This window comes from Poromitra crassiceps (genome assembly GCF_964638095.1).
Source record: "Poromitra crassiceps genome assembly, chromosome: 4".
In the NCBI taxonomy this organism is placed as follows: domain Eukaryota; kingdom Metazoa; phylum Chordata; class Actinopteri; order Beryciformes; family Melamphaidae; genus Poromitra; species Poromitra crassiceps.
The window spans coordinates 28,617,049-28,641,796 of record NC_139626.1 but is presented as its reverse complement, the minus strand read 5'-3'; the positions used below and the strand labels follow the sequence as shown (position 1 = coordinate 28,641,796).

The 24,748-nt window shown below is 44.9% G+C and overlaps 1 protein-coding gene across 1 annotated transcript in view; it reads right to left on the bottom strand.

The window, feature by feature from the left end:
* itga3b (integrin, alpha 3b) overlaps positions 1–23,287 on the bottom strand; it is a gene marked incomplete at its 5' end in the record, with an annotated part of 78,244 nt that extends 54,957 nt beyond the window's left edge. Inside the window, one exon of the mRNA XM_083635864.1 lies at positions 23,112–23,287. Coding sequence (XP_083491990.1) covers positions 23,112–23,287 — 176 coding nt within the window. The remainder of the gene's footprint in view (positions 1–23,111) is intronic.
* Between the last annotated feature and the right edge of the window lie 1,461 nt (positions 23,288–24,748).

Genomic DNA, 24,748 nt, shown 5'->3' with positions numbered 1-24,748 from the left:
ATTATTAGTACAATATTCCTGGAACTCGAGTTTAACGAAACAGTTACATGTCCTCTGCATTCTACATCAAATAAAGACATTACTGTTTGTTTTATTTGGTATGTTACATGCTTATTGGCCAAGTTATGTTAAATTCAGCCAGGGTACAAGGGAGTGTAGGTGGCCAGCTTTTCAAATCAAGTAGAATACCGTTTTAGGAAATGGCAAGCTGCAACAATAAGTCACGTTAAACCGGACCTTGTACCCATAATTATTTGTACAGCGGAGCATTCAAAAATAAGGTGGATAGGGCTGGGCAATATCATGATAATCATATGAATTTTTCTCTATATCGATACATATCACCATAATGGTTCATATATGCAAAATCACATTAAATAGTCAAATTAATGTTAAAGCCCCAATCAGTAAGATTTTTGACATTTTTTACTGTAATATAAGAGCTTTTTAGTCACAGGACATGGTAGATTGACTTGTAATAGGGAGACCCTCGACTTTATTTATCCCACACCGCCCTCCATTGGCCAGCCCTGGGACTAAGCAAGTTGTCTGCCACGTCCCGTGGCAAGAAAAAAGAAAAAAGAAAAGGATGTGCGCATGCGCTGTACAGCGGAAGCGCTGTCTTCAGGAAAACAAGGAAGTAACTCGATTCGGATTTGCTACGAAAATGATGTTTCACGGAACTATGGATTATTATTTCATAACGTGGTGAGTACCCGATGTCACAACATGTACATAGAGCTTTCTGGCGCTGTGTTTTGTTGACTTTGAACGGCGATATCGTTATCGATACTATTGGACCCAGAGGGCGCAGTTTCCCCAATAGCAAAACTTGGAAAACTTACTGAATGGGGCTTTAATGTTAGGTGTGATGTCAAACAAAACAGAAATATTCAAATAATATTCCTACTCATACTAATTTGATCAGTTTTTCTGTGAAATTTGCTTGTCGTCATCATTTTACACATCAGAAATGTGTCTCATATTAAAATATCTTCATATCATCACGAATCACGATACGATTCCACTGAAAGACCTAATTGGTAAGGGAGTTGAGAAGTGGAGAGAGAGAGAGCAATGAGCATATGTGTGTGTGTATGTTTGCATGTGTGTATACGGTAGGGATGTTCATTTTGAAAATTTTCCAAAATCGATAATCGGCGAGAATTAACGATCAATTATCGATTATCGATTTTATTAATACTTAGAAAATTTTCAATATTTTCAATTTTTTTTTTTTTTTTTTTTTTTTTTTTTTTTTTTACAAAATGAATGCCTATGGCAGAAAATACGAAAGACAACGTGTTCTCCTCAATGAACTCTTTATTTCAATGTGTCTCCTCTCCAACACTGCTGTCCCCGGCGCATGCCGGTGTGAATTTCTCATGTTTAAAACAGTTTTGTTGGCACAAAGGCCCGTGCCCAGCCAGAAAACTAGAGACTATATGAAGCTCCACCTCACGTTAGTCGGCTGTGCAATGGAGTGGGGCGAGGAGGAACGAATTCCACCCAAACCTAGTCCAATTTTTTTTTTTTTTTTTTTTTTTTTTTTTTTTTAATAATTAAAAAATCGATCCAAATGCCACAGGATCGATTCCAATCCTTAACGATCGATTATCGATTTTCGATAATTGATGAACATCCCTAGTATACGGGGAATGTGTAAGCAGCACGCTCAATATGTGCTGGTGTGAACCGTACACAAGTATGTGCTGCTGTGAACCTTACACAAGTATGTGCTGCTGTGAACCTTACACAAGTATGTGCTGCTATGAACCTTACACAAGTATGTGCTGCTGTGAACCTTACACAAGTATGTGCTGCTGTGAACCTTACACAAGTATGTGCTGCTGTGAACCTTACACAAGTATGTGCTGCTATGAACCTTACACAAGTATGTGCTGCTGTGAACCTTACACAAGTATGTGCTGTTGTGAACCTTACACAAGTATGTGCTGCTGTGAACCTTACACAAGTATGTGCTGCTGTGAACCTTACACAAGTATGTGCTGCTGTGAACCTTACACAAGTATGTGCTGCTATGAACCTTACACAAGTATGTGCTGCTGTGAACCTTACACAAGTATGTGCTGCTGTGAACCATACACAAGTATGTGCTGCTGTGAACCTTACACAAGTATGTGCTGCTGTGAACCTTACACAAGTATGTGCTGCTGTGAACCATACACAAGTATGTGCTGCTGTGAACCATACACAAGTATGTGCTGCTGTGAACCTTACACAAGTATGTGCTGCTGTGAACCGTACACAAGTATGTGCTGCTGTGAACCATACACAAGTATGTGCTGCTGTGAACCTTACACAAGTATGTGCTGCTGTGAACCTTACACAAGTATGTGCTGCTGTGAACCTTACACAAGTATGTGCTGCTGTGAACCTTACACAAGTATGTGCTGCTGTGAACCTTACACAAGTATGTGCTGCTATGAACCTTACACAAGTATGTGCTGCTGTGAACCTTACACAAGTATGTGCTGCTGTGAACCGTACACAAGTATGTGCTGCTGTGAACCTTACACAAGTATGTGCTGCTGTGAACCTTACACAAGTATGTGCTGCTGTGAACCTTACACAAGTATGTGCTGCTGTGAACCTTACACAAGTATGTGCTGCTGTGAACCATACACAAGTATGTGCTGCTGTGAACCTTACACAAGTATGTGCTGCTGTGAACCGTACACAAGTATGTGCTGCTGTGAACCTTACACAAGTATGTGCTGCTGTGAACCTTACACAAGTATGTGCTGCTGTGAACCATACACAAGTATGTGCTGCTGTGAACCTTACACAAGTATGTGCTGCTGTGAACCATACACAAGTATGTGCTGCTGTGAACCTTACACAAGTATGTGCTGCTGTGAACCGTACACAAGTATGTGCTGCTGTGAACCTTACACAAGTATGTGCTGCTGTGAACCGTACACAAGTATGTGCTGCTGTGAACCTTACACAAGTATGTGCTGCTGTGAACCTTACACAAGTATGTGCTGCTGTGAACCATACACAAGTATGTGCTGCTGTGAACCTTACACAAGTATGTGCTGCTGTGAACCTTACACAAGTATGTGCTGCTGTGAACCTTACACAAGTATGTGCTGCTGTGAACCTTACACAAGTATGTGCTGCTGTGAACCTTACACAAGTATGTGCTGCTGTGAACCTTACACAAGTATGTGCTGCTGTGAACCTTACACAAGTATGTGCTGCTATGAACCTTACACAAGTATGTGCTGCTGTGAACCTTACACAAGTATGTGCTGCTGTGAACCTTACACAAGTATGTGCTGCTATGAACCTTACACAAGTATGTGCTGCTGTGAACCTTACACAAGTATGTGCTGCTGTGAACCTTACACAAGTATGTGCTGCTGTGAACCTTACACAAGTGATGGATCACCTGTCCAGATAAGGCTCGGGACAACCTGGGTGTGTCTGTTCCCCCAGGCCAAGAAAAACGATCTACAGCCTCACGATGGAGAGAGAGATGTTCATATCAGCAAAGACAGGAAGTGAAATTCGGTACATTCGTGATAATGACTGAATTTTCCCGTTAGGCCTATACCGATGATGACTACCAAAAAGCTTTGAAAGAGTTTCGCTTCCAGTGACGTTAAACAATGAAAAACATAATGCGTCGACGCTCCCAATTTGAACAGACAGCATAACCAAGTAAAGATCTGTAAGATCTGGAGGGGTTAGCAAATAGGAATATATTCAATGATATAATAATTATTCACAGTGCATTAGTGGATAGATTAGCACGTATTAAAATATTGAATAGAAGAGAGTGAACCGTTGTGCAAAAGGGAACGAGTATGATTGTGTCCAACAGAACCCCATTGGGAATATCAATAGAGACATTGCATGAAATAGGCCACGCCCATCACGGGGGAAATCGGTCCGTTCACTCCCACACACCAGCGTCATTTTCCTTGAATTAAACATAGTTAAAAGCTGTTGTGTGGTGGGCTGCGCAGACAACACGTATAAAAAATCACCAGTTAAAGTTTTTTTGTACTCCTGAGCAAAACAAGGAAGCCATTGAGAATTGGCGAGAAGAAAAATGTGGATCTAACTGTCAGGAAGTAAGTTGGAGTGTTCATCTTCCGTATATACGATCTTTTTGTGAAACACGCAACCTAGTGTCCTCTAGAGAGAGAGTGGCGTCAGCGGAGGACCAAAATGCGAGACTCATTAGCCAATGAACAGCCAGGAATGGGTCTCGCGCTACTTTTGCATGCTAAAATAAAGCTGATAATGTACAATTTGATTAAAGGGATGAAAAACCCTTTCAGAGTACAACATAAAATGTGTATTTTGCTGCAACACGACAGTGCTGCTTAATCTAGGACCTTACTTCCTGGAACTCTTGAGAGTAAAAAACTGGTCCATTGGAGTGAATGGAGATGTCGGGACTCTTCTATCTACATGGCTCTGACGCAACCATAGAGACACTGCGTGACACGTCATCCAAGATATATGTCACATGCACGTGACATAGGAGAATGCCAGGATTGGAGGGGGGGTTTCTGTTTTCCCCCATTTTGGGCATGGCTTCTGAATGATGACGCGTTATGCAGTGTCTCTATAGGTGATAGCAGGAGACAGACAGAGGAACATCCAATTTCCAGAAGATGTAACGAGAGCAAGTCAGGGCTTTGGTCTATGGTACAGTGTAATGATCTGTATAAACAAAATGTCTGATTTCATTTTGTCATGCTTGATGAAGATAGGTTATGAGAGATTTTAATAACTGTTCCTGGTAGAATTCTTAATCTGCTCTGTTCTTATTAAAAAGAAAAGCTGTCATTTCATATCATGTGTATGGCTCCTGCCTGCATTAGCCTGATTGTGGCAGAAGGTCCCACCTAATTGTTTTAATATAAACATTTTTTAACATCAATATTCATGCAAACTTAGTCTCGCTGGCCAGCCTCCTCTCCCTTCCATCCGAGGAGTCTGACGCCGCAGGTCTCCATAACTGGGATAAACCCTCCCCTGCTCTACTCTGCTCTCCCATTGGAGGCGTCGGTTTCAGACGCTGCCGGATTTCCGCTCCCCGCTTAAGAAGCTCTGTCATTGGCTCCGACCATGTCAATCAGAGTGGCTTCCGCTCCCTCCTCCCTGTGTGTTGCTGTAAATAGTCCCCTGCCGCCTCAGGGAAAACAATAACACTAACTAGCTAACGGCAGAAACCTACACGCTAGCTCGTTGCTACACACTGAAAACGCAAGTTGGATTGTTTGAAACTATTTTCCAAGGGCACTGCCGCTAAGCGTCGCCCATCGCAATCCCACTATGGAGACCTGCGGCGCCAGACTCCTCGGACGGAAGGGAGAGGAGGCTGGCCAGCGAGACTAATGCAAACTAGACAGTGGGTATCATTCCTTGCATATTGTCGGGTTTGGATTCATCCACAAAACCAGGTGACGCAGAGCTGTAACAGTCTATTTCTGGGCGTCATTATTCCAAGAATGTAACCTTGATAGAGTCTAGTGTTGTTTAGCTTTTAGCATGAAATGCCCAGGTTAGGAAGGAAGAGTGTGTGTTGTACTGAGAACACTACAGTCATCAGTAATGACCATGTTAGTAGACAGTAAACTCATTATAAGTTGATTTCATTTGTCTGCAGCTAAGTCCTTCTCAATAATTATAGATATACACACACACACACACACGCGCACACACACACACACACACACACACACACACACACACACACACACACACACACACACACACACACACACACACACACACACACGTTACACTTGTCGAGGACAGTCTGGTGTGTGTGTGTGTGTGTGTGTGTGTGTGTGTGTGTGTGTGTGTGTGTGTGTGTGTGTGTGTGTGTGTGTGTGTGTGTGTGTGTGTGTGTGAAATGGTAAAGGTTGTTTTTGGCGCTATAGGGGTAAGGGTTAGAATTATATTAGAGGTAAAGTTATGCGTACAGTATTGTTTAGTGGGCTTAAGTTAGTATTGGACAGAGCAATTTAGAGAGAGTGGCATCAGCGGAGTACCAAAATAAATGACTCAGTAGCCAATGAACAGCCAGGAAGCGGTCTCGCGCTACTTTTGACTGCTAAAATAAAGCTGATAATGTACAATTTAATTTAAAAATTCTGAAAAAAAAAATCAAAGTACAACACAAACTGTCCATTTTGCTGCAACTTGACAGTGCTGCTTAATCCAGGACCTTACTTCCTGGAACTCTTGAGAGTAAAAAAAAACTGGTCCATTGGAGTGAATGGAGATGTCGTGACTCTTCTATCTATACGGCTCTGGTATTGGAGTTATACAATGAATTTAAGCAAATTCAATTGAGTAGAGTCTCAGTCTACACACACAGACACACACACACACACACACACACACACACACACACACACACACACACACACACACACACACACACACACACACACACGCACACACACACATGCATGCACAAACACACACAAACACAGACACACACTCCCCTACACTCCCCTACACTGCGTCGTAGTATTTTTCAGGTATAAAGCAATTAGACTCTGGGCAACTGGTATTGATTCCAGGAAAACACTGCCACTTAGAGCCGCTAAGCTAATAGATGGGGATAATATTGAATGGAGTGAGTCAATTTTCAGATTGAGTCAAGCATGAGGACACGAGGAGAGGAGAGGAGAGGAGAGGACACGAGAGGAGAGGAGACAAGACGAGACGAGAGGAGACGAGACGAGACGAGACGAGACGAGACGAGACGAGACGAGACGAGAGGAGAGGAGAGGAGAGGAGAGGAGAGGAGAGGAGAGGAGAGGAGAGGAGAGGAGAGGAGAGCTGGAGTCTCTTCATGTTGTTGTAATGACTTGAAAGAGGAGAGGACAGCTCATATACTGTACATGGCAAGGAGAGTCCAGTGTGCTCACTACTGCTGTTCTGACTGGGATGGCACATGGAGTCCAAATGCAAATAAATGTACTTTGTGATCTTGAATTTTACATTTATTTTCAATTCAATAGAAGTGCAATGTAGACAGGAGGTAACAATGTCTACAAAATTGATCTTGAATAGAAAATGAATACACAATTGTAAACAGTATACGCTCCAGAACCGATACTTCCGGCGGCGGCGCTGTGGAGCAGTTGAAACCCAAAATGACACAGCCGAAGAAGCCTGTGTCTGAGCTAAAAACTTTGGCACTTCCATGTGAATAATGGCTCGGTATTGGAAACTGTGTATATTGATAATGTGCATATCGCGTGAAGCCATTGCAGCCGACCTCCCAGTGGTTAGAGGACCCGCGCATCCGAGACTCTGAAGGAAGAGTGAGTGATGAGTCTCGCGCTAGCTAGCTGGCTGCTAGCTGGCCGCTAGCTGCTCCGGTATGCTTAGCTTTTAGATGATAGCTCAAACTCGATGTACTTCGGTGATATTTTAATTCCGTTTTACACAAGGTGCAAACTACTGCTCTTGACTTGTCCACTGTGCCATTTGAGGAGTTATTTAAAGTAACTCCCATCACGTTAATCGCATCACGATTAACGCGTTAACGCTGACAGTAATAGTGACCCTAATATATATACCGTAAATTCCGGACTATAAGCCGCGGCTTTTTTCCCGTTTTTTGGCCCCTGCGGCTTATATAACGGTGCGTCTTATCTATGGATTTTTTCAGAAAAAAAAAAAAAAAAAAAAAAAATCTCTCTTTTTTAGCACTCTTTCTAACTATAAATCCACTTCTGTTTTAATTTCCTCTCTTGCCCTCTTTTCACCACACCGCGGACACTGTGTGCACTGTAAAAATAAACAACGGTGGTGTTGTGTTATGTTGTTTTGTTGAAATGTTGTAATACGGTAAATGGGAGCTTCCTCAAACAGCCATCTCTTCCCGACAATCCCCTCTGTGCGTGACCACTTACATATGGTAATTACGGTAAGCAAACGGCCACTCGGGCAACAACTCCCTCCCCCGACTACCAGGAGAAAATCACAAACTTCGGCGAATTCACACAAAGGAAGATCAAGGAATATTCACAACAAGACGAGCAGTAGAAGCAACACTCTCACTTACCATGGGGAAGGTACGCAGAAATTCACACGAGGCAGCTTTCAAGTTGAAAGCAGTCAATCTCGCATTAAAAGAGAGCAGCCGCCGATCAAACAGAGCAGCCGCGCGTAACCTGGGCAAAAGGGACTGTCCGTCCGGGGGAGAACTACTGAACAACTCCCTCCCGACTATCAGGAGAAAATCACAAACTTCGGCGAATTCACACAAAGGAAGATCACGGAATATTATAGGAGTGTGAAAACATCCACAATTACCAACGGGTTCCAAAACGCTGGACTGCTGCGGGATGAAGAGGATGACGCCACGGGGACTGCCCCCTAGTCCGATACCTCACGAGTCCGATACCTCACGAGTCCGACACCTCATGGTTTTGGGTTAGGGTCTGGGGGAGGTTAGGTTTAGGCGTGGGGGTGGGAGAGGTTAGGTTTTGGGTTAGGGTCTGGGGGATGTTAGGTTTAGGCGTGGGGGTGGGAGAGGTTAGGTTTTGGGTTAGGGTCTGGGGGAAGTTAGCCTCTTTTTTCGGACTCGTGAGGTGTCGGACTCGTGAGGTATCGGACTGGTGCCATGGCACCTGAAGGAGAGAGGAGAGTGGTTGACGAAGCCACCCTGAACCTGTTCGTTTCCGACACTGAAGATGAGGACTTTGGTGGTTTCAGTACGCAGGAAGAAGAGGAAGACGAGGATTAGTGACTTGACTTCTCTGGTTACAGGTTTGCTGCACATATACGGTAGCCTATTGTTGTGTGATTTTGTCTGGGGATTAGTGACCTGACTTTTGTTTTGTTTTGTTGAAATGTTAATAAATGGGAGCTTCCCCAAACAGCGATCTCTTTCCCGACATTCCTCTCTGTGCACGAACCCTTTCATATGGTAATTAAACATCAAAACACCCGCGGCTTATAGTCCGGTGCGGCTTATAGAAGAAAAAAATAGTCAATTTTGGTCCCGCGGCTTATACACCGGTGCGTCTTATAGTCCGGAATTTACGGTATATATATATATATATATATATATATATATATATATATAACGCGTTTTTTTTTAATCGCGTTAATCGCATGCCGCTATTTTGTCCCTTCGTCGCACCCGTACTTGTAGTCAAGCCGTTCGCAGCGGTTTCCTGTCTCCTGCCTGTGCATGCATGGAAGAGAAAGACAGCAATACGCTTCTAAATGGCTCGTATATATATATATATATATATATATATATATATATATATATATATATATATATATATATATATATACATATATATATATATATATATGTATGTATATATACAATATATAAAACACAATATTCTGTGTATAACTTCGGCCATATCAACCAGCATACTGTATCAGCCGACAGATATATCGGTGGTAGGCGAATATCTTTTCTCTGTCTGCTCTATAAGCCCAGTGTGCTTTCATGCTTTTGCAACAGCACAGTGATTCATCCAATTCTTTGCATTTTCACAGGGGACGAGGTGGGCACTGTGCAGTGAGCAGTGAGCACACACACAGCTATCACACTATTCACTGCCAGCACACCTACAGTAGCTGTGAACACATGTGTTGACGTGTGCATGGCTGACAGTGTGATGATGGGGGTCTGTGGTAGATCAACCTGCTATTAGAGGAGTGCAGTCACACAGGCATGCTCACCACATTACTCACGGCACCTGTGCCACCCAGTACCGAGGTAATTGTCCATTTTTCGTTTCTAACAGGTCATACCGATGTCAAAATGCAAACCTAGGGCTGGGCGATATTCACAAATTCAAATATCATAATATTTGAGACCCAATACATTGATATCGATAATGTGATATTTTGGGGATGAGTGCTTTCATAAGATATTTATGAGGACATTTCAAAAATGATGATTATAATGATTATGTACAGTATGTTTTTTATACCTGTATTTATACAAGAGGAGTCTCACTGAGAGCAATGCTCTCTTTTTCAGGAGTGCCCTGTTCACTTTCAGACTTGGAAGCTGCCCAGAACAACCACAGTAATCTGCTCCACTGGAGCAGTTGGGGTTAAGGGCCTTGCTCAAGGGCACCTCAGTGGTGGTAATGAGGGAGGGACACAAGCGCTGCTTTTCACTTTCCCCACCCAGATCTATGCAGCCGGTCCCACCCGGGGATTGAACTGACGACCTTCTGGTCACAATCTCCCTTCTCTGACCTTTAGGCCTCCACTGTGGAGTGTGGATATGATGAGCAGGTCAGGCCAATCATTTTACTCAGTTCAGAAGACTGTCTCACTTTGCTGTAACACAGCCTTTAACACCAGGAAGGTGTAACAGTAAAGTTATTTCACAATATTAAGATCACTACAATCCCAGACGTGATCTAGTCTCATATAACAATATCAATATTATACCATATACCTGCCACAGCTGCCCTATACAAAACGGAGGCAATGAAACCTGCTATTGTGAACCAAATCCCTCTGTATCACTGCTGTAGATCATTAACAAGACAAATCGACATAGAATGAATGGTGTGGGCACACCTGTCGAACAATGTGCAATTTTCACAAAAACACTATACTGTACTGTATCTACCTCATAAGATACAATCAGAGCCACTACACTTCAAGCTCTTTTCTACAGAAGTGTGTTGTACAGGCAGAGGACACTGAAGTAAACATGTCTGTTTTTCAGTGACATTTCTTCAAGCTGGCTGACACCACTGAAGTTCAGAGCTGAGAGGGGAGAGAGTCTCTCACCTCTCACCAGAGTCCTCACCTCACCTCCTGACAATCTGCCCAGGCTGCTTTCCGGTGCTGGTCACAGAGTTTCAATGTTTCACTTTCATTATGCATAAAATAGATAGTACAAAGATAGACTGATTATTGGTTAATCAGTGATGGTTAAAGGCAAATAATAGAACAGGTAAAACTGTCTGGTAAGTTCAGAAAATTACATCATTTTACTGTAATTAATGCAGCCTTTAAAACCAGCAAAGGACAATACTTATGCCATGTCACCATATTACCATATCCAACATCTAAGATGATGTCTAGTCTCAGATCACGATATCAATATAATACTGATATATTGCCCGGCCCTATGGAACAATCCAGTAGGCCTAGTAATGAACACCATGCATCAGTCAGCACCTGCGTTCTCCACACGCACCCACGCACACACATACGTGCGCACGCGCACGCGCGCACGCACGCACACACACACACACACACACACACAAATACACACACGCGCGCACACACACACACACACACACACACACACACACACACACACACACACACACGCGCACACACACACACACAACACACCCATCTACCAGGGGTTTCTCAGCTGGATAAACATCCTGTTTGAAGACCACCATCTGCCAATGGTGAAACAGTAACAAGAAAGCAAACTCATTTAGACCCTGACACATCAAACATGGCAGGTCGGCTCGTGATAATAAACTAGCCGAGAGTAAATCACTTTTCATTGGCCACGCAGGAAACCTGTCTGACAAGGACAATGTTCTTTTGCTTGATGTGTCTAGGTTGGTCCACTCAGAGGTGCTGTTCCTGGATGATGTGTCTGGGTTGGTCCACTCAGAGGTGCTGTTCCTGGATAATGTGTCTGGGTTGGTCCACTCAGAGGTGCTGTTCCTGGATAATGTGTCTGGGTTGGTCCACTCAGAGGTGCTGTTCCTGGATGATGTGTCTGGGTTGGTCCACTCAGAGGTGCTGTTCCTGGATGATGTGTCTGGGTTGGTCCACTCAGAGGTGCTGTTCCTGGATGATGTGTCTGGGTTGGTCCACTCAGAGGTGCTGTTCCTGGATGATGTGTCTGGGTTGGTCCAGTGCTGTTCCTGGATGATGTGTCTAGGTGGGTCCACTCAGAGGTGCTGTTCCTGGAGGATGTGTCTAGGTGGGTCCACTCAGAGGTGCTGTTCCTGGAGGATGTGTCTAGGTTGGTCCACTCAGAGGTGCTGTTCCTGGATGATGTGTCTAGGTGGGTCCACTCAGAGGTGCTGTTCCTGGAGGATGTGTCTAGGTTGGTCCACTCAGAGGTGCTGTTCCTGGATGATGTGTCTAGGTGGGTCCACTCAGAGGTGCTGTTCCTGGATGATGTGTCTAGGTGGGTCCACTCAGAGGTGCTGTTCCTGGAGGATGTGTCTAGGTGGGTCCACTCAGAGGTGCTGTTCCTGGATGATGTGTCTAGGTGTGTCCACTCAGAGGTGCTGTTCCTGGATGATGTGTCTAGGTGGGTCCAGTCAGAGGTGCTGTTCCTGGATGATGTGTCTAGGTGGGTCCACTCAGAGGTGCTGTTCCTGGATGATGTGTCTAGGTTGGTCCACTCAGAGGTGCTGTTCCTGGATGATGTGTCTAGGTGGGTCCACTCAGAGGTGCTGTTCCTGGATGATGTGTCTAGGTTGGTCCACTCAGAGGTGCTGTTCCTGGATGATGTGTCGCAGGTGCTGACTGATGCTGACTGTGTTCATTACTAGGCCTATTCGATTGTTCCATAGGGCCGGGCAATATATCAGTATTATATTGATATCGTGATCTGAGACTAGACATCATCTTAGATTTTGGAGATGGTAATATGGTGACATGGCATAAGTGTTGTCCTTTCCTGGTTTTAAAGGCTGCATTACAGTAAAATGATGTAATTTTCTTACCAGACACTAAGTTCTTCAGTCATGTTTTATTATTAATTATGATTATGATTATTATTATTATAGTAATATAGTAGTAATAATAATAATAATAACACTAAGAAGAAGAAGAAGAAGAAGAAGAAGAAGAAGAAGAAGGAGAGGAAGAAGAAGAAGACATAATAAGACATAACAGTTTCTGTGTTTTAACTCAGCTCGTGGTGGTTAGCTGGCCAACACACCAACTTTCCATTCTGGTACTGGGCTGCCTGCTTGTGTGCGTGTGTGTTATGTGTGTGCGTGTGTGTGCGTGTGTGTTGTGTGTGTGCGTGTGGGTGTGTGTGTGTTGTGTGTGTGTGCGTGTGTGTGTGGTGTGTGGTGTGTGGTGTGTGCGTGTGTGTGTTTTGTGTGTGGGTGTGTGTGTGTGTGTGTGTGTGTGTTGTGTGTCCGTGTGTGTGTTGTGTGTTTTGTGTGTGTGTGTGTGTGTGTGTGTGTGTGTGTGTGTGTGTGTGTGGGTGGTGTGTGCGTGTGTGTGTGTGTGTGTGTGTGTTTTGTGTGTGGGTGTGTGTGGGTGTGTGTGTGTGTGTGTGTGTTGTGTGTGCGTGTGTGTGTTGTGTGTTTTGTGTGTGTGTGTGTGTGTGTGTGTGTGTGTGTGTGTGTGTGTGTGTGTGTGTGTGTGTGTGTTCGTAGTACATGTGTTTGTGTGTATTTGCCCCTGTCAGACTGGTGGTGGTGGGTAGCGTGTTTGTGTGCGTGTGCTAATCACGCATGGCAGGTCTGCACTGCGCCGCATGCGTCTGCAGCGGCGGGGGAGCCTCATGGCTGTGACCTCAACATATATACATACTATAGAGCCGGTGGCTGTATGAAACCTCAGTACTTTCCTGTTGTAAAAGCTTCCTCTCTTAAGCGCACTGCTCAAAAACACATCCTGTTCTGACATTTGATCATTATCTTATGGTCTGTTTATTTGATTAATTTATTATGCTTTTTTGTTTGTTCAGAAGCACATCCACATGGCATAATATTTTCATTATTAAGGAGGACAGACTGCAAGATTCCTCTAGTCTAGATAGTCTTCCACAGCCACATAGCAAGTGTAAACCAATACTTCAGTATCATATGCCCTTCACGGATGAAAAATGGCGTGAAGAGAGAAAGGTATTGAAGCATGTATCTTTACTCGCTACAGGTAAGCCACTTTAACCCTGAGGCCAACCAGGCCATGTGTCTTCTCCATGCTGTCTCAATGCATTCAACAACCAGACCATGTGTCTTCTCCATGCTGTCTCAATGCATCCAACAACCAGTCCCGCTGGGGTCCATTTCAATATCTTATTAGACCCTGTCATTCATTCTGGTGCTGCACAGGCTAGCATGTCATGTCATCAACAACTGATTGGATACAGGCTTAAATACCATGAAGATTACGGCCAATCACTATGGACAAATGGGGATTAACGTGAACTTTTGTGAGACCTTAATAAAGTTGCATTGACTTGGTTTATAGACTTTTATAGAATAAAATGCAACTAAAAAACAACATTTTGAAAAGACAAAATATCATTGTCAAAGCCACAACAATCAGTACTTCTTCTTCTGTACTTTCTGTAATTTCAGAAGCTATGGATGCAAATGAAGCATTGTTACTGAAATGGCTCTCCAATGAGAAGTAGCTCGCAGTGCCTCCTTTTCACTGGGACTCGTCAAGGATAACTGAGTGCTGGTTGTCATGTTGTGTGTGTGTGTGTGTGTGTGTGTGAGTGTGTGTGTGTGTGTGTGTGTGTGTGTGTGTGTGTGTGTGTGTGTGTGTGTGTGTGTGTGTGTGTGTGCGTGCGTGTGCGTGTGCGTGTGCGTGTGCGTGTGCGTGTGTGTGTGGGTCTAATGGACACCATAGGATTCCTATCACAAAGTGTTGTCATTGTAGCACGACACTAGTGCTCTGACAGGCCTACTTCACAGACAAAGCCCACTACCATTTCTATGACAAGGAATGTTGGACCACAGCCAACTTCCACAGACCCATCTTCCTCATTTAAATAAGGCCATGCTGCAGCACGTCACATGACCCATCTTCCTCATTTAAATAAGGCCATGCTGCAGCATGTCACATGACCCATCTTCCTCATTTAAATAAGGCCATGCTGCAGCACGTCACATGACCCATCTTCCTCATTTAAATAAGGCCATGCTGCAGCACGTCACATGACCCATCTTCCTCATTTAAATAAGGCCATGCTGCAGCACGTCACATGACCCATCTTCCTCATTTAAATAAGGCCATGCTGCAGCATGTCACATGACCCATCTTCCTCATTTAAATAAGGTCATGCTACAGCACGTCACATGACCCATCTTCCTCATTTAAATAAGGCCATGCTGCAGCACGTCACATGACCCATCATCATTTAAATAAGGCCATGCTGCAGCACCTCACATGACCCATCTTCCTCATTTAAATAAGGTCATGCTACAGCACGTCACATGACCCATCTTCCTCATTTAAATAAGGTCATGCTGCAGCACGTCACATGACCCATCTTCCTCATTTAAATAAGGCCATGCTGCAGCACGTCACATGACCCATCTTCCTCATTTAAATAAGGCCATGCTGCAGCATGTCACATGACCCATCTTCCTCATTTAAATAAGGCCATGCTGCAGCATGTCACATGACCCATCTTCCTCATTTAAATAAGGCCATGCTGCAGCATGTCACATGGCCCATCATCATTTAAATAAGGCCATGCTGCAGCATGTCACATGACCCATCTTCCTCATTTAAATAAGGCCATGCTGCAGCACGTCACATGACCCATCATCATTTAAATAAGGCCATGCTGCAGCACGTCACATGACCCATCTTCCTCATTTAAATAAGGCCATGCTGCAGCATGTCACATGACCCATCTTCCTCATTTAAATAAGGCCATGCTGCAGCACGTCACATGACCCATCTTCCTCATTTAAATAAGGCCATGCTGCAGCATATCACATGACCCATCTTCCTCATTTAAATAAGGCCATGCTGCAGCACGTCACATGACCCATCTTCCTCATTTCAATAAGGCCATGCTGCAGCACGTCACATGACCCATCATCATTTAAATAAGGCCATGCTGCAGCACGTCACATGACCCATCATCATTTAAATAAGGCCATGCTGCAGCATGTCACATGACCCATCTTCCTCATTTAAATAAGGCCATGCTGCAGCACGTCACATGACACATCTTCCTCATTTAAATAAGGCCATGCTGCAGCACGTCACATGACCCATCTTCCTCATTTAAATAAGGCCATGCTGCAGCATGTCACATGACCCATCTTCCTCATTTAAATAAGGCCATGCTACAGCACGTCACATGACACAATATTCCTCATTTAAATAAGGTCATGCTACAGCACGTCACATGACCCATCTTCCTCATTTAAATAAGGCCATGCTGCAGCACGTCACATGACCCATCTTCCTCATTTAAATAAGGCCATGCTACAGCACGTCACATGACCCATCTTCCTCATTTAAATAAGGCCATGCTGCAGCACGTCACATGACCCATCTTCCTGATTTAAATAAGGCCATGCTGCAGCATGTCACATGACCCATCTTCCTCATTTAAATAAGGCCATGCTACAGCACGTCACATGACACATATTCCTCATTTAAATAAGGTCATGCTGCAGCACGTCACATGACCCATCTTCCTCATTTAAATAAGGTGGGAAGCCAGATTAGTGGTATAATGTCCTGGTCGCTGCACTATAGTGCCTCTTCTGGTCAGGCGCCTGTTTGGGGGGGAGGGGAACTGGGGGGAATAGCGTGATCCTCCCACATGCTATGTCCTGCCAGTGAAACCCCTCGCTGTCAGGTGAAAAGAAGCGGCTGGCGACTGCACATGTATCGGAGGAAGCATGTGCTAGTCGACAACTCTCCCCAGATTGGCAGAGGGGGTGGAGCAATGACGAGGGGTATTGGCCAAGTACAATTGGGGAGAAAAAACACACATTAAACGAACAGACTATTAAAAAAGTTCTCTCCTTATCCTAATCTGCTGCATTGCATCAACTTTCAACTTGACAAGACAGTGACATAAATTTACAAGACAGTGATGTAAATTTACCAGGCAGTGACATGACTTTACAAGGTAGTGATGTAAATTTATAAGGCAGTGACGTGACTTTACAAGGCAGTGACGTGACTTTACAAGACAGTGACGTAAATTTACAAGGCAGTGAGTGACGTGTACAAGGCAGTGACGTAAATTTATAAGGCAGTGACGTGACTTTACAAGGCAGTGACATAAATTTACAAGGCAGTGACATGACTTTACAAGGCAGTGACGTGACCTAACAAGTCAGTGACGTAAATTTACAAGGCAGTGACCTGACTTTACAAGGCAGTGACTTTACAAGGCATACATTTACGTCACTGCCTTGTAAAGTCACGTCACTGCCTTGTAAATGTACATCACTGTCTTGTAAATTTACGTCACTGCCTTGTAAAGTCACGTAAATTTAGGCAAATTTAGGTAAAATAAAGGCAGTGACCTGACTTTACAAGGCAGTGACTTTACAAGGCATACATTTACGTCACTGCCTTGTAAAGTCACGTCACTGCCTTGTAAATGTACATCACTGTCTTGTAAATTTACGTCACTGCCTTGTAAAGTCACGTAAATTTACAAGGCAGTGACGTAAATGTATAAGGCAGTGACATGACTTTACGAGACAGTGACGTACATTTACAAGGCAGTGACGTGACTTTACAAGGCAGTGACGTAAATTTATAAGGCAGGGACGTGACTTTACAAGGCAGTGACGTGACTTTACAAGGCAGTGACGTAAATTTATAAGGCAGTGAGGTGACTTTACAAGGCAGTGATGTGACTTTACAAGGCACTGACGTAGATTTATAAGGCAGTGAGGTGACTTTACAAGGCAGTGACGTGACTTTACAAGGCAGTGACGTGACTTTACAAGGCAGTGACGTGACTTTGGAAATAGATCTGTGCTTGTGTGAAACAAAAGAGGCTTAGAGAAGGAAGAGCGTGTTCAAACAGAATATCTATAAACCCTGCGTGAAACCCTCTCATCTGCACCCCGCAGGAGAGAGGGGGAAGGCCCCGTCAAATGACATGGCTGACTCTCATGGCCTCGGGCCACGGCTGTCAGACAGAGATGAGCTGGAGAAGCAAGACGCTCTGAATTAAATACGCCTGAGTTTGAAGAGTGATAGCCATTGATTTTGCCCTCTCCAGAATCTGGAGAGATTCTTATTGATAACATGACAAGATGTCTTGTCTGCTGAAGATTGTGGACCGAATGATTTTTCCAGTTTGGGTTTAATCTTGTCACGTGCGCGTGATTTCCCTCCAATTGTCCCTAAACTCCTCATTCTCAGTCCTGTCCTCCTGTCCCAACCTGCAACCTGGCAGGTCGCGAGTGTGCAGAGACACATTCCAGGCATACCGAGGGGTCAGGGGCCTGGAAGAGCCAATAGGTGGGCAGCTGACAGCCCGCTCCCTCCTCCCCTGCTACAACAGAGAAGGAAAGGAAAAGCTCTCGGGAAGAAAGAAAACCTATGGGAGACCTTAAATGGGCGATAGGAAGACAAGGGGGAGGAGAGGAGAGGAGAGGCACGTCAGGTTGATTCTGAATGAGCAAGGTGCAGCCCTTTCCCAACAAGAAGCAATGGTCATTTACTAATTGCTATACCAGTCCGTTCCAGAGACATTTTTCACATTGCTTCAGCTGAGGGAAGATGAAGATACACTCGTGGGGTCATCAGACAAATTGGATAATAGCCTACTGCATCTTAAGAGTTTAGGGGGGTGGGGGGGAATGTCTTTATTGCGGTCATTTTATTGCAGAACTGGGAGTGGAACGCCTCTGTCTCAAGTTCTTGTATTCTAACCATGTCTGACTCACACATGCACAAAGAATGCCCACTTTAAACACTGTACATGTCGCGACTGGTTTATATCCCCGCTTCTCGCATTTTTCAAATAGCCACAGTCTAGCGCCCTCCAATAGTGGGCAAAGTGCAAACTGGTGTCGTGAACAGCTTTGTGGTGAGGGGAGGGGAGGCAGATCCACCGCTGTAAAACCCAGACAGATAAAACAGACAGTACTGTACCCCCCCTCAACCACCACCACCACCTACCCCCCCCCCCCCCCCCCCTCAGTTCAAACATGGGAGACATCATCAGCACATTCTTAAGTGTCTCTCAAGAGTCCCAGAGACACACACTAAATCGCATGGTGTGCTGGAAGACATTTTCACCGAATCTCGGAGGCTACAATTAACAAATTAACCAACTTTGAAGTACTTTGACCTCAAAACAAAACACATGTCGTAAGAGTAGAGTAAAAGTTTAACTGATCCTGTAACTGAAACCTTATATGTGCCATGTGTTGTGCCCGTTTTCTTGTACACCGCCAACATGGTGATTCTCACCGAAAACTAATTTCCCCACAGGGACAATGAAGTACCTATTACTACTACTACTACTACTACTACTACTAACAATATTTCCCCCCTTCAACTCTGATTCTAGATAAATGCGAAATACTGTACAGTCTGCTGTTGACAAAATGCACTTTTTTAAGTCGTTTTGGGCCAAAGCGTCTGCTGAATGACTTGACTTGAATGTAATATGGCAAAAGAACTGGAGTTGGTCCCCCGGGCGCTGCACTGCGGCTGCCCACTGCTCCTAGTTCTAGGAAGGTTCCTAGTAGAGGATGGGTCAAATGCAGAGGATGAATTTCACTATGGGGATAAATCAAGGATAACTTAACTTAACTTAACTTAACTTAACTTAACTTAACTTAAATGTAATGTCAGAGACAGAGTAGACAATCTTTCTCATCCAAAGACATGAATAAGGCATTCCCCGCTTCAGGAACTGACACACAAGTGAAAGATGTTGGCTGCAGGTGCATTAGGCCCCTTTACAGGCACTGAACAGATCTGATCGGTCATCCACAAAACATCAGATCTGAACAGATCAGATCTGAACAGATCAGATCTGAACAGATATGATCAGCCGTCCAAAAACATCAGATCTAAGCAGCAATTCACACGTGAGTTTAAAGGCCTGCATGTGTGCGTCCTTTCACAGCCTCCGTGCCCCTGGGTCTCCAGCCCCATTACCATGGCCATGTGGTCCCCGTCTTAGGTTGCAGCCTGTGGACGCTGGCTCCATCCCTCTGGGGACCGCGGCCAAGATGCCACATTGATCGTGTGTCAGCTGGACATTGCTATCCATTCTACTGACTGGGGACAAGTCTGTAGGCACACCAATCTGCCACTTAGCAGAGATAAGGCTGATAAGAGGCTGTGGACTCAGTGCTTCCCTGCTGACATCACACAGGAAGTGGGCCAGGGTTTTGTTCTTCCTGCCTTGCTCTTCAAAGCACGTTGGAGGACGACAACAACTTCCATGAAGGAGGAGACAGATAAGAGCAAGATATGAGTACGCTGTGTGATCACGATGTGGAAGAATGAGGGGGGGCACAGTAATTGGCCAAGGGAAATCCTACACTAAACAACGTTATAGTTTGACGATCTTTCATTAAGGACGCTACGGAAGACAGAAGACAAGGAGGACTTGTGTCATGAGTCTGCACGTCCTTGAACATCGTTCCTTGTGAGATGAAAGCATTATGTGTTCACTCTACTTCTATGCAATCACTGTGAACTCCATATTATGAGCATAATGTGTGTCGGTAATAATGACAACCTGTGCTACATGTGCTACAGGCCAATGAACACCTTTATTGTGAAACACAAGCCCATTTCTGTCTCCATTGAATGCGATAGCCTCGGGACATGTGGAGCGAAAGTGGAGTAGGCTACGTCAGAGCTTTCTGTGCATTCCACAAGGGATCTATAAGAACACAGAAGTCCAAAATCCCCAGAACGGACAAACATTTAGGAGGCCATTGTCTTGTAGTAAGATCGGTCTGAAATTGGATATTTTCTTTCAGAAATAGTGGTGAGTTCTCCTCATGCTCATAGCCCTGGGAGATACCTATTGTCTCTGTTTACGCCTTTAAGAGCCCGCACCACCGACAAGCTGCAAGCTGTAATACAGACTGCATTCACCTGGCCCACCTGTTTCACCCACAGCACCCCCAGCAAAAGACAAGAGGGTTCTCCTCACTGAGGTGTGGACCAAGAATCCACGTCTTACTCACGAGAGCCTAGACCTAAATTTTGTGTGGGGAGCTAAGGGGCATGCAGAAATGCATGCAAACGCCCTTTATTGTGTTCTAATGTAAGAGGATACAATAGAAATGTTAGTATAGTAGTATAGTATAATATAGTATAGTATAGTGTATCGTATATAGTAGTACAGTATACTATATAGAAGTGATTCCCAACCAGGGGTACGTGTACCCCTAGGGGGACTTGTGCAGCTTGCAGGGGGTGCTTTGAAAGACTGGCGATTACAATTTATTTCCACAACGATCAAAACAATATTGCAAGTAATTTCATAGAGGCCCATTTCTAAAATGATACGTACACACCGCAACTAGTTCCCCCCTGGCAGGTGTCAACTTACACTACTCTGTGAAGAGGTCACGTTCGCGCATGTCAAAACTGTGCACAAAACAACTAGCAAACACAGAGAAATGGCTCAAGCGTCCAGTTACTGTCGCTGCAGATTCAGGTTTAGGGGAGCCAAAACACAGGCAGTTCAGTGAAACATCTATTTTGTATGGATTTACTTTAGTGTACGCAACATCACGGCGATACTCCTGACAAATAAGTCAATGAAGCCATCAGCCCATCTACAGCAGCACCAGAGCACCAAACACTCACGAAGTCTGGGTAAAACTAGTCTCGCTGGCCAGCCTCCTCTCCCTTCCGTCCGAGGAGTCTGGCGCCGCAGGTCTCCATAGTGGGATTGCGATGGGCGGCGCTTAGCAGCAGTGCCCTTGTAAAATAGTTTCAAACAATCCAACTTGCCGTTTTCAGCGTGTAGCAACGAGCTAGCGTGTAGGTTTCTGCCGTTAGCTTGCTAGCTAGTTAGCGTTGTTGTTTTCACTGCGGCGGCAGGGCACTATTTACAGCGACACACAGGGAGGAGGGAGCGGAAGCCGCTCTGATTGACATGGTCGGAGCCAATGACAGAGCTTGTAATAAGCCGGGAGCGGACATCCGGCTGCCACCGAAACAGTCGCTCAAATGGGAGAGCAGAGTAGAGCAGCAGGGGAGGGTTTATCCCAGTTATGGAGACCTGCGGCGCCAGACTCCTCGGACGGAAGGGAGGAGGCTGGCCAGTGAGACTAGGGTAAAACTGACAACTTTTTCCAGTGAAAACTTGAAAAATTGTCAAATTATTTTCATTTAATAATCAGTTGTTTGATACTAAAAGCTTAATATGAGTTGAATAGAACACATTTAGGAGAATTGTCAACAAGCATGCGTGATGGGAACCACTGGTATAGTATAGCCTACGAGGGATCAGTATTTTGGTAAACAAACTGCATTTCCAGGTGGAAACTGCAATGGGACCTATGGAGCGAGCCTTGAGTGCTCGCTCTAGCCCCAGCTGTGCGGTGTACATTTTACAAACCGCGACAGTTCTGAGTTCACACAACTTTAACATGACATGCATATAGGCCTATTATAGCCTACATCAAACTCTTGAGCTACTTCTCACTCAGAATGTCAAAATATAAGCGATGTCTTATAGTTTTTGAGATATTAATGTGTAGTGTTTTGCCGTGATTTGTAGTATTATTATAGTACAGTACAGTAGGCTACAGTAGAGTAGGATATAGCATGCGCAGTGTAGGTGGCTTGCCTCATTGCATTTCACAGTGACTGAAAACACACGCACGCACACACACACACACACACACACACACACACACACACACACACACACACACACACACACACACACACACACACACACACACACACACACACACACACACACACACACTTTTAATAGCCCAGGGACACAGCAGGTAACCACTTCCGCACACCTATAGTAGGCTACTCATAGCTATCAATTCTAGTTCACCAATGACATGCGAGGACGCTTCATGAAAAACTGCCAGCTCATGTTCTCATAACAGTTTATAGAGCCGCCGTACCTGCACTGCGCACTACGCGCAAAAACCCGCCATGACGCACACCTGGCCTTATCATTTATAAACGGCGCCCACACGCATGTGCGCTATTACGAGAACTTTGATTCTTTGCATGAGAAAATGATTTTCTTTAGACAAAACAATGCCTCAAAAGTCAACCACCTGTTACTACGCATTGGCGCATTCGGAAAAGATGTGTGCATAAGGCAATTTCCAGAATGTCGAAAAGACCCAATACGGTTTTGTAAAACCCTACTAGACTCAAGCAGGTGCGTAGCCTATTTGAATACGAAGCGCTGCAGATGAACTTACAGGTATCTCTTGGCGCCGACCGTCTGGTTGTGCAGATCCACCGTAAATCCAAAGAGGCTTCCGCTGGTTTTTCCTTCTTTGATCACAGGGAAACGCACATCTATGTTAAATCCAGCGCAGGTTCGCGTCCCACACCAGACAAGCAAGACAACACAGAGTGACAGACTTGGAGCCATGTTTGCGCTGTTTGGTCCCTCGCAGTGCAGTCGATGATCCGCAACAGGTAGGCTGTTTCAGCTCCCCATTGAAAAGCACCGTGTTCCCCTCTCGCTGTGTGAGCGTCACTGCCACTGCCTAGGTGTCGGTGTCTGCCTCCCTCTCTTCTCCTCCCTCCCCTCCCCTCCCCTCCCCTCTCTCGTCCTCCCCTCTATTCCTTCCTCTCCGCTCCACCCATCTGAACAAGTGTACTAGACTCCCCTCCCACCACAGTCTCTCACTCTCACACTAGTCTGACTGCCAAACCTGTGGTTGCACAGGCGAGGCGAGATCTTCCGGGGCGGGTGGGTTCGAGACATTATTGTAGTAGTATGTGGTTTAACTGTTTGAAATCTCTCTCTCTCACTCATTATGCATTCCCCCACCTGTTGTGCCTGCAACAAACACTGCACAGTGAAAAAAGGAGTCTGTCTATAAAATAAGCTGATTATCACTGAAAACAATGTGTTCTAATTAGCCAAATACTGTAAAATGAGCTTAGCCTGCTTATCAATCCATCAATCCAGCAAAAATAAAGACATTTCACTAGTTGCTCCATGTGAAATGTTTTATGGTCACTCAGTCACGATTCAGTAGGTCATGGGTTGGCTTGGTTCCAGCCTTAAAACTCGTTGTATAAGGATTTTTTAAAAATGTCTATGGCTAAAATGAATTGGAAACTCACTTCCGGGGCAAGAGATGTCACGTGACTGTTCAGCTCTATAGGCAGTTCATTAAACCCTAGAGTTCAAGGAACAGGCCAGATTCTTTTTTAAGTATCCCTTCCTTTTCATGAACCCCCCTCCCGTTCCCCTTCTTCGGGACCCCTAGAGTTGAGAGACCAATCCCAGCTCCATCATCCCCCCCCCCACCCCCCACCCCCACCCCCCCTATGGCCACCCCACCCCCAAATGTAGCTGACTTGCATCTCTACAGCAACATGTGATATTTCATGATGTCTCTACCTTACTGGCTGACTTACTGGTTGAGCTCTTGCTGACCTGCTAATTGATGAGTTGAGCTCCTCACGCTTGAGGGGTTTCTCTCGCACTCGAGGTCATCTCTCCTCTATGCGCAATTCCACAGGTCGACCGCTAAAACATTCCCTTTGCTCCTATAGATCGCCTTAGCTATTTCCAAGTAGAAGCTCCAGATCCAGTTGATCTTCGTCAGTATGTGTGCTGCAGAGTTGTTGCTATTGTATTGTGGCTGCCTTGCTGTTCACAGTTCCTTAATTGATTTGTGTGCATGCTGTGTGTGACGCGGAAAGAACATGATAATGATGCTGTGTGTGACGCTGAAAGAACATGATAATGATGCTGTGTGTGACGCTGAAAGAACATGATAATGATGCTGTGTGTGACGCTGAAAGAACATGATGCTGTGTGTGACGCGGAAAGAACATGATAATGATGCTGTGTGTGACGCTGAAAGAACATGAT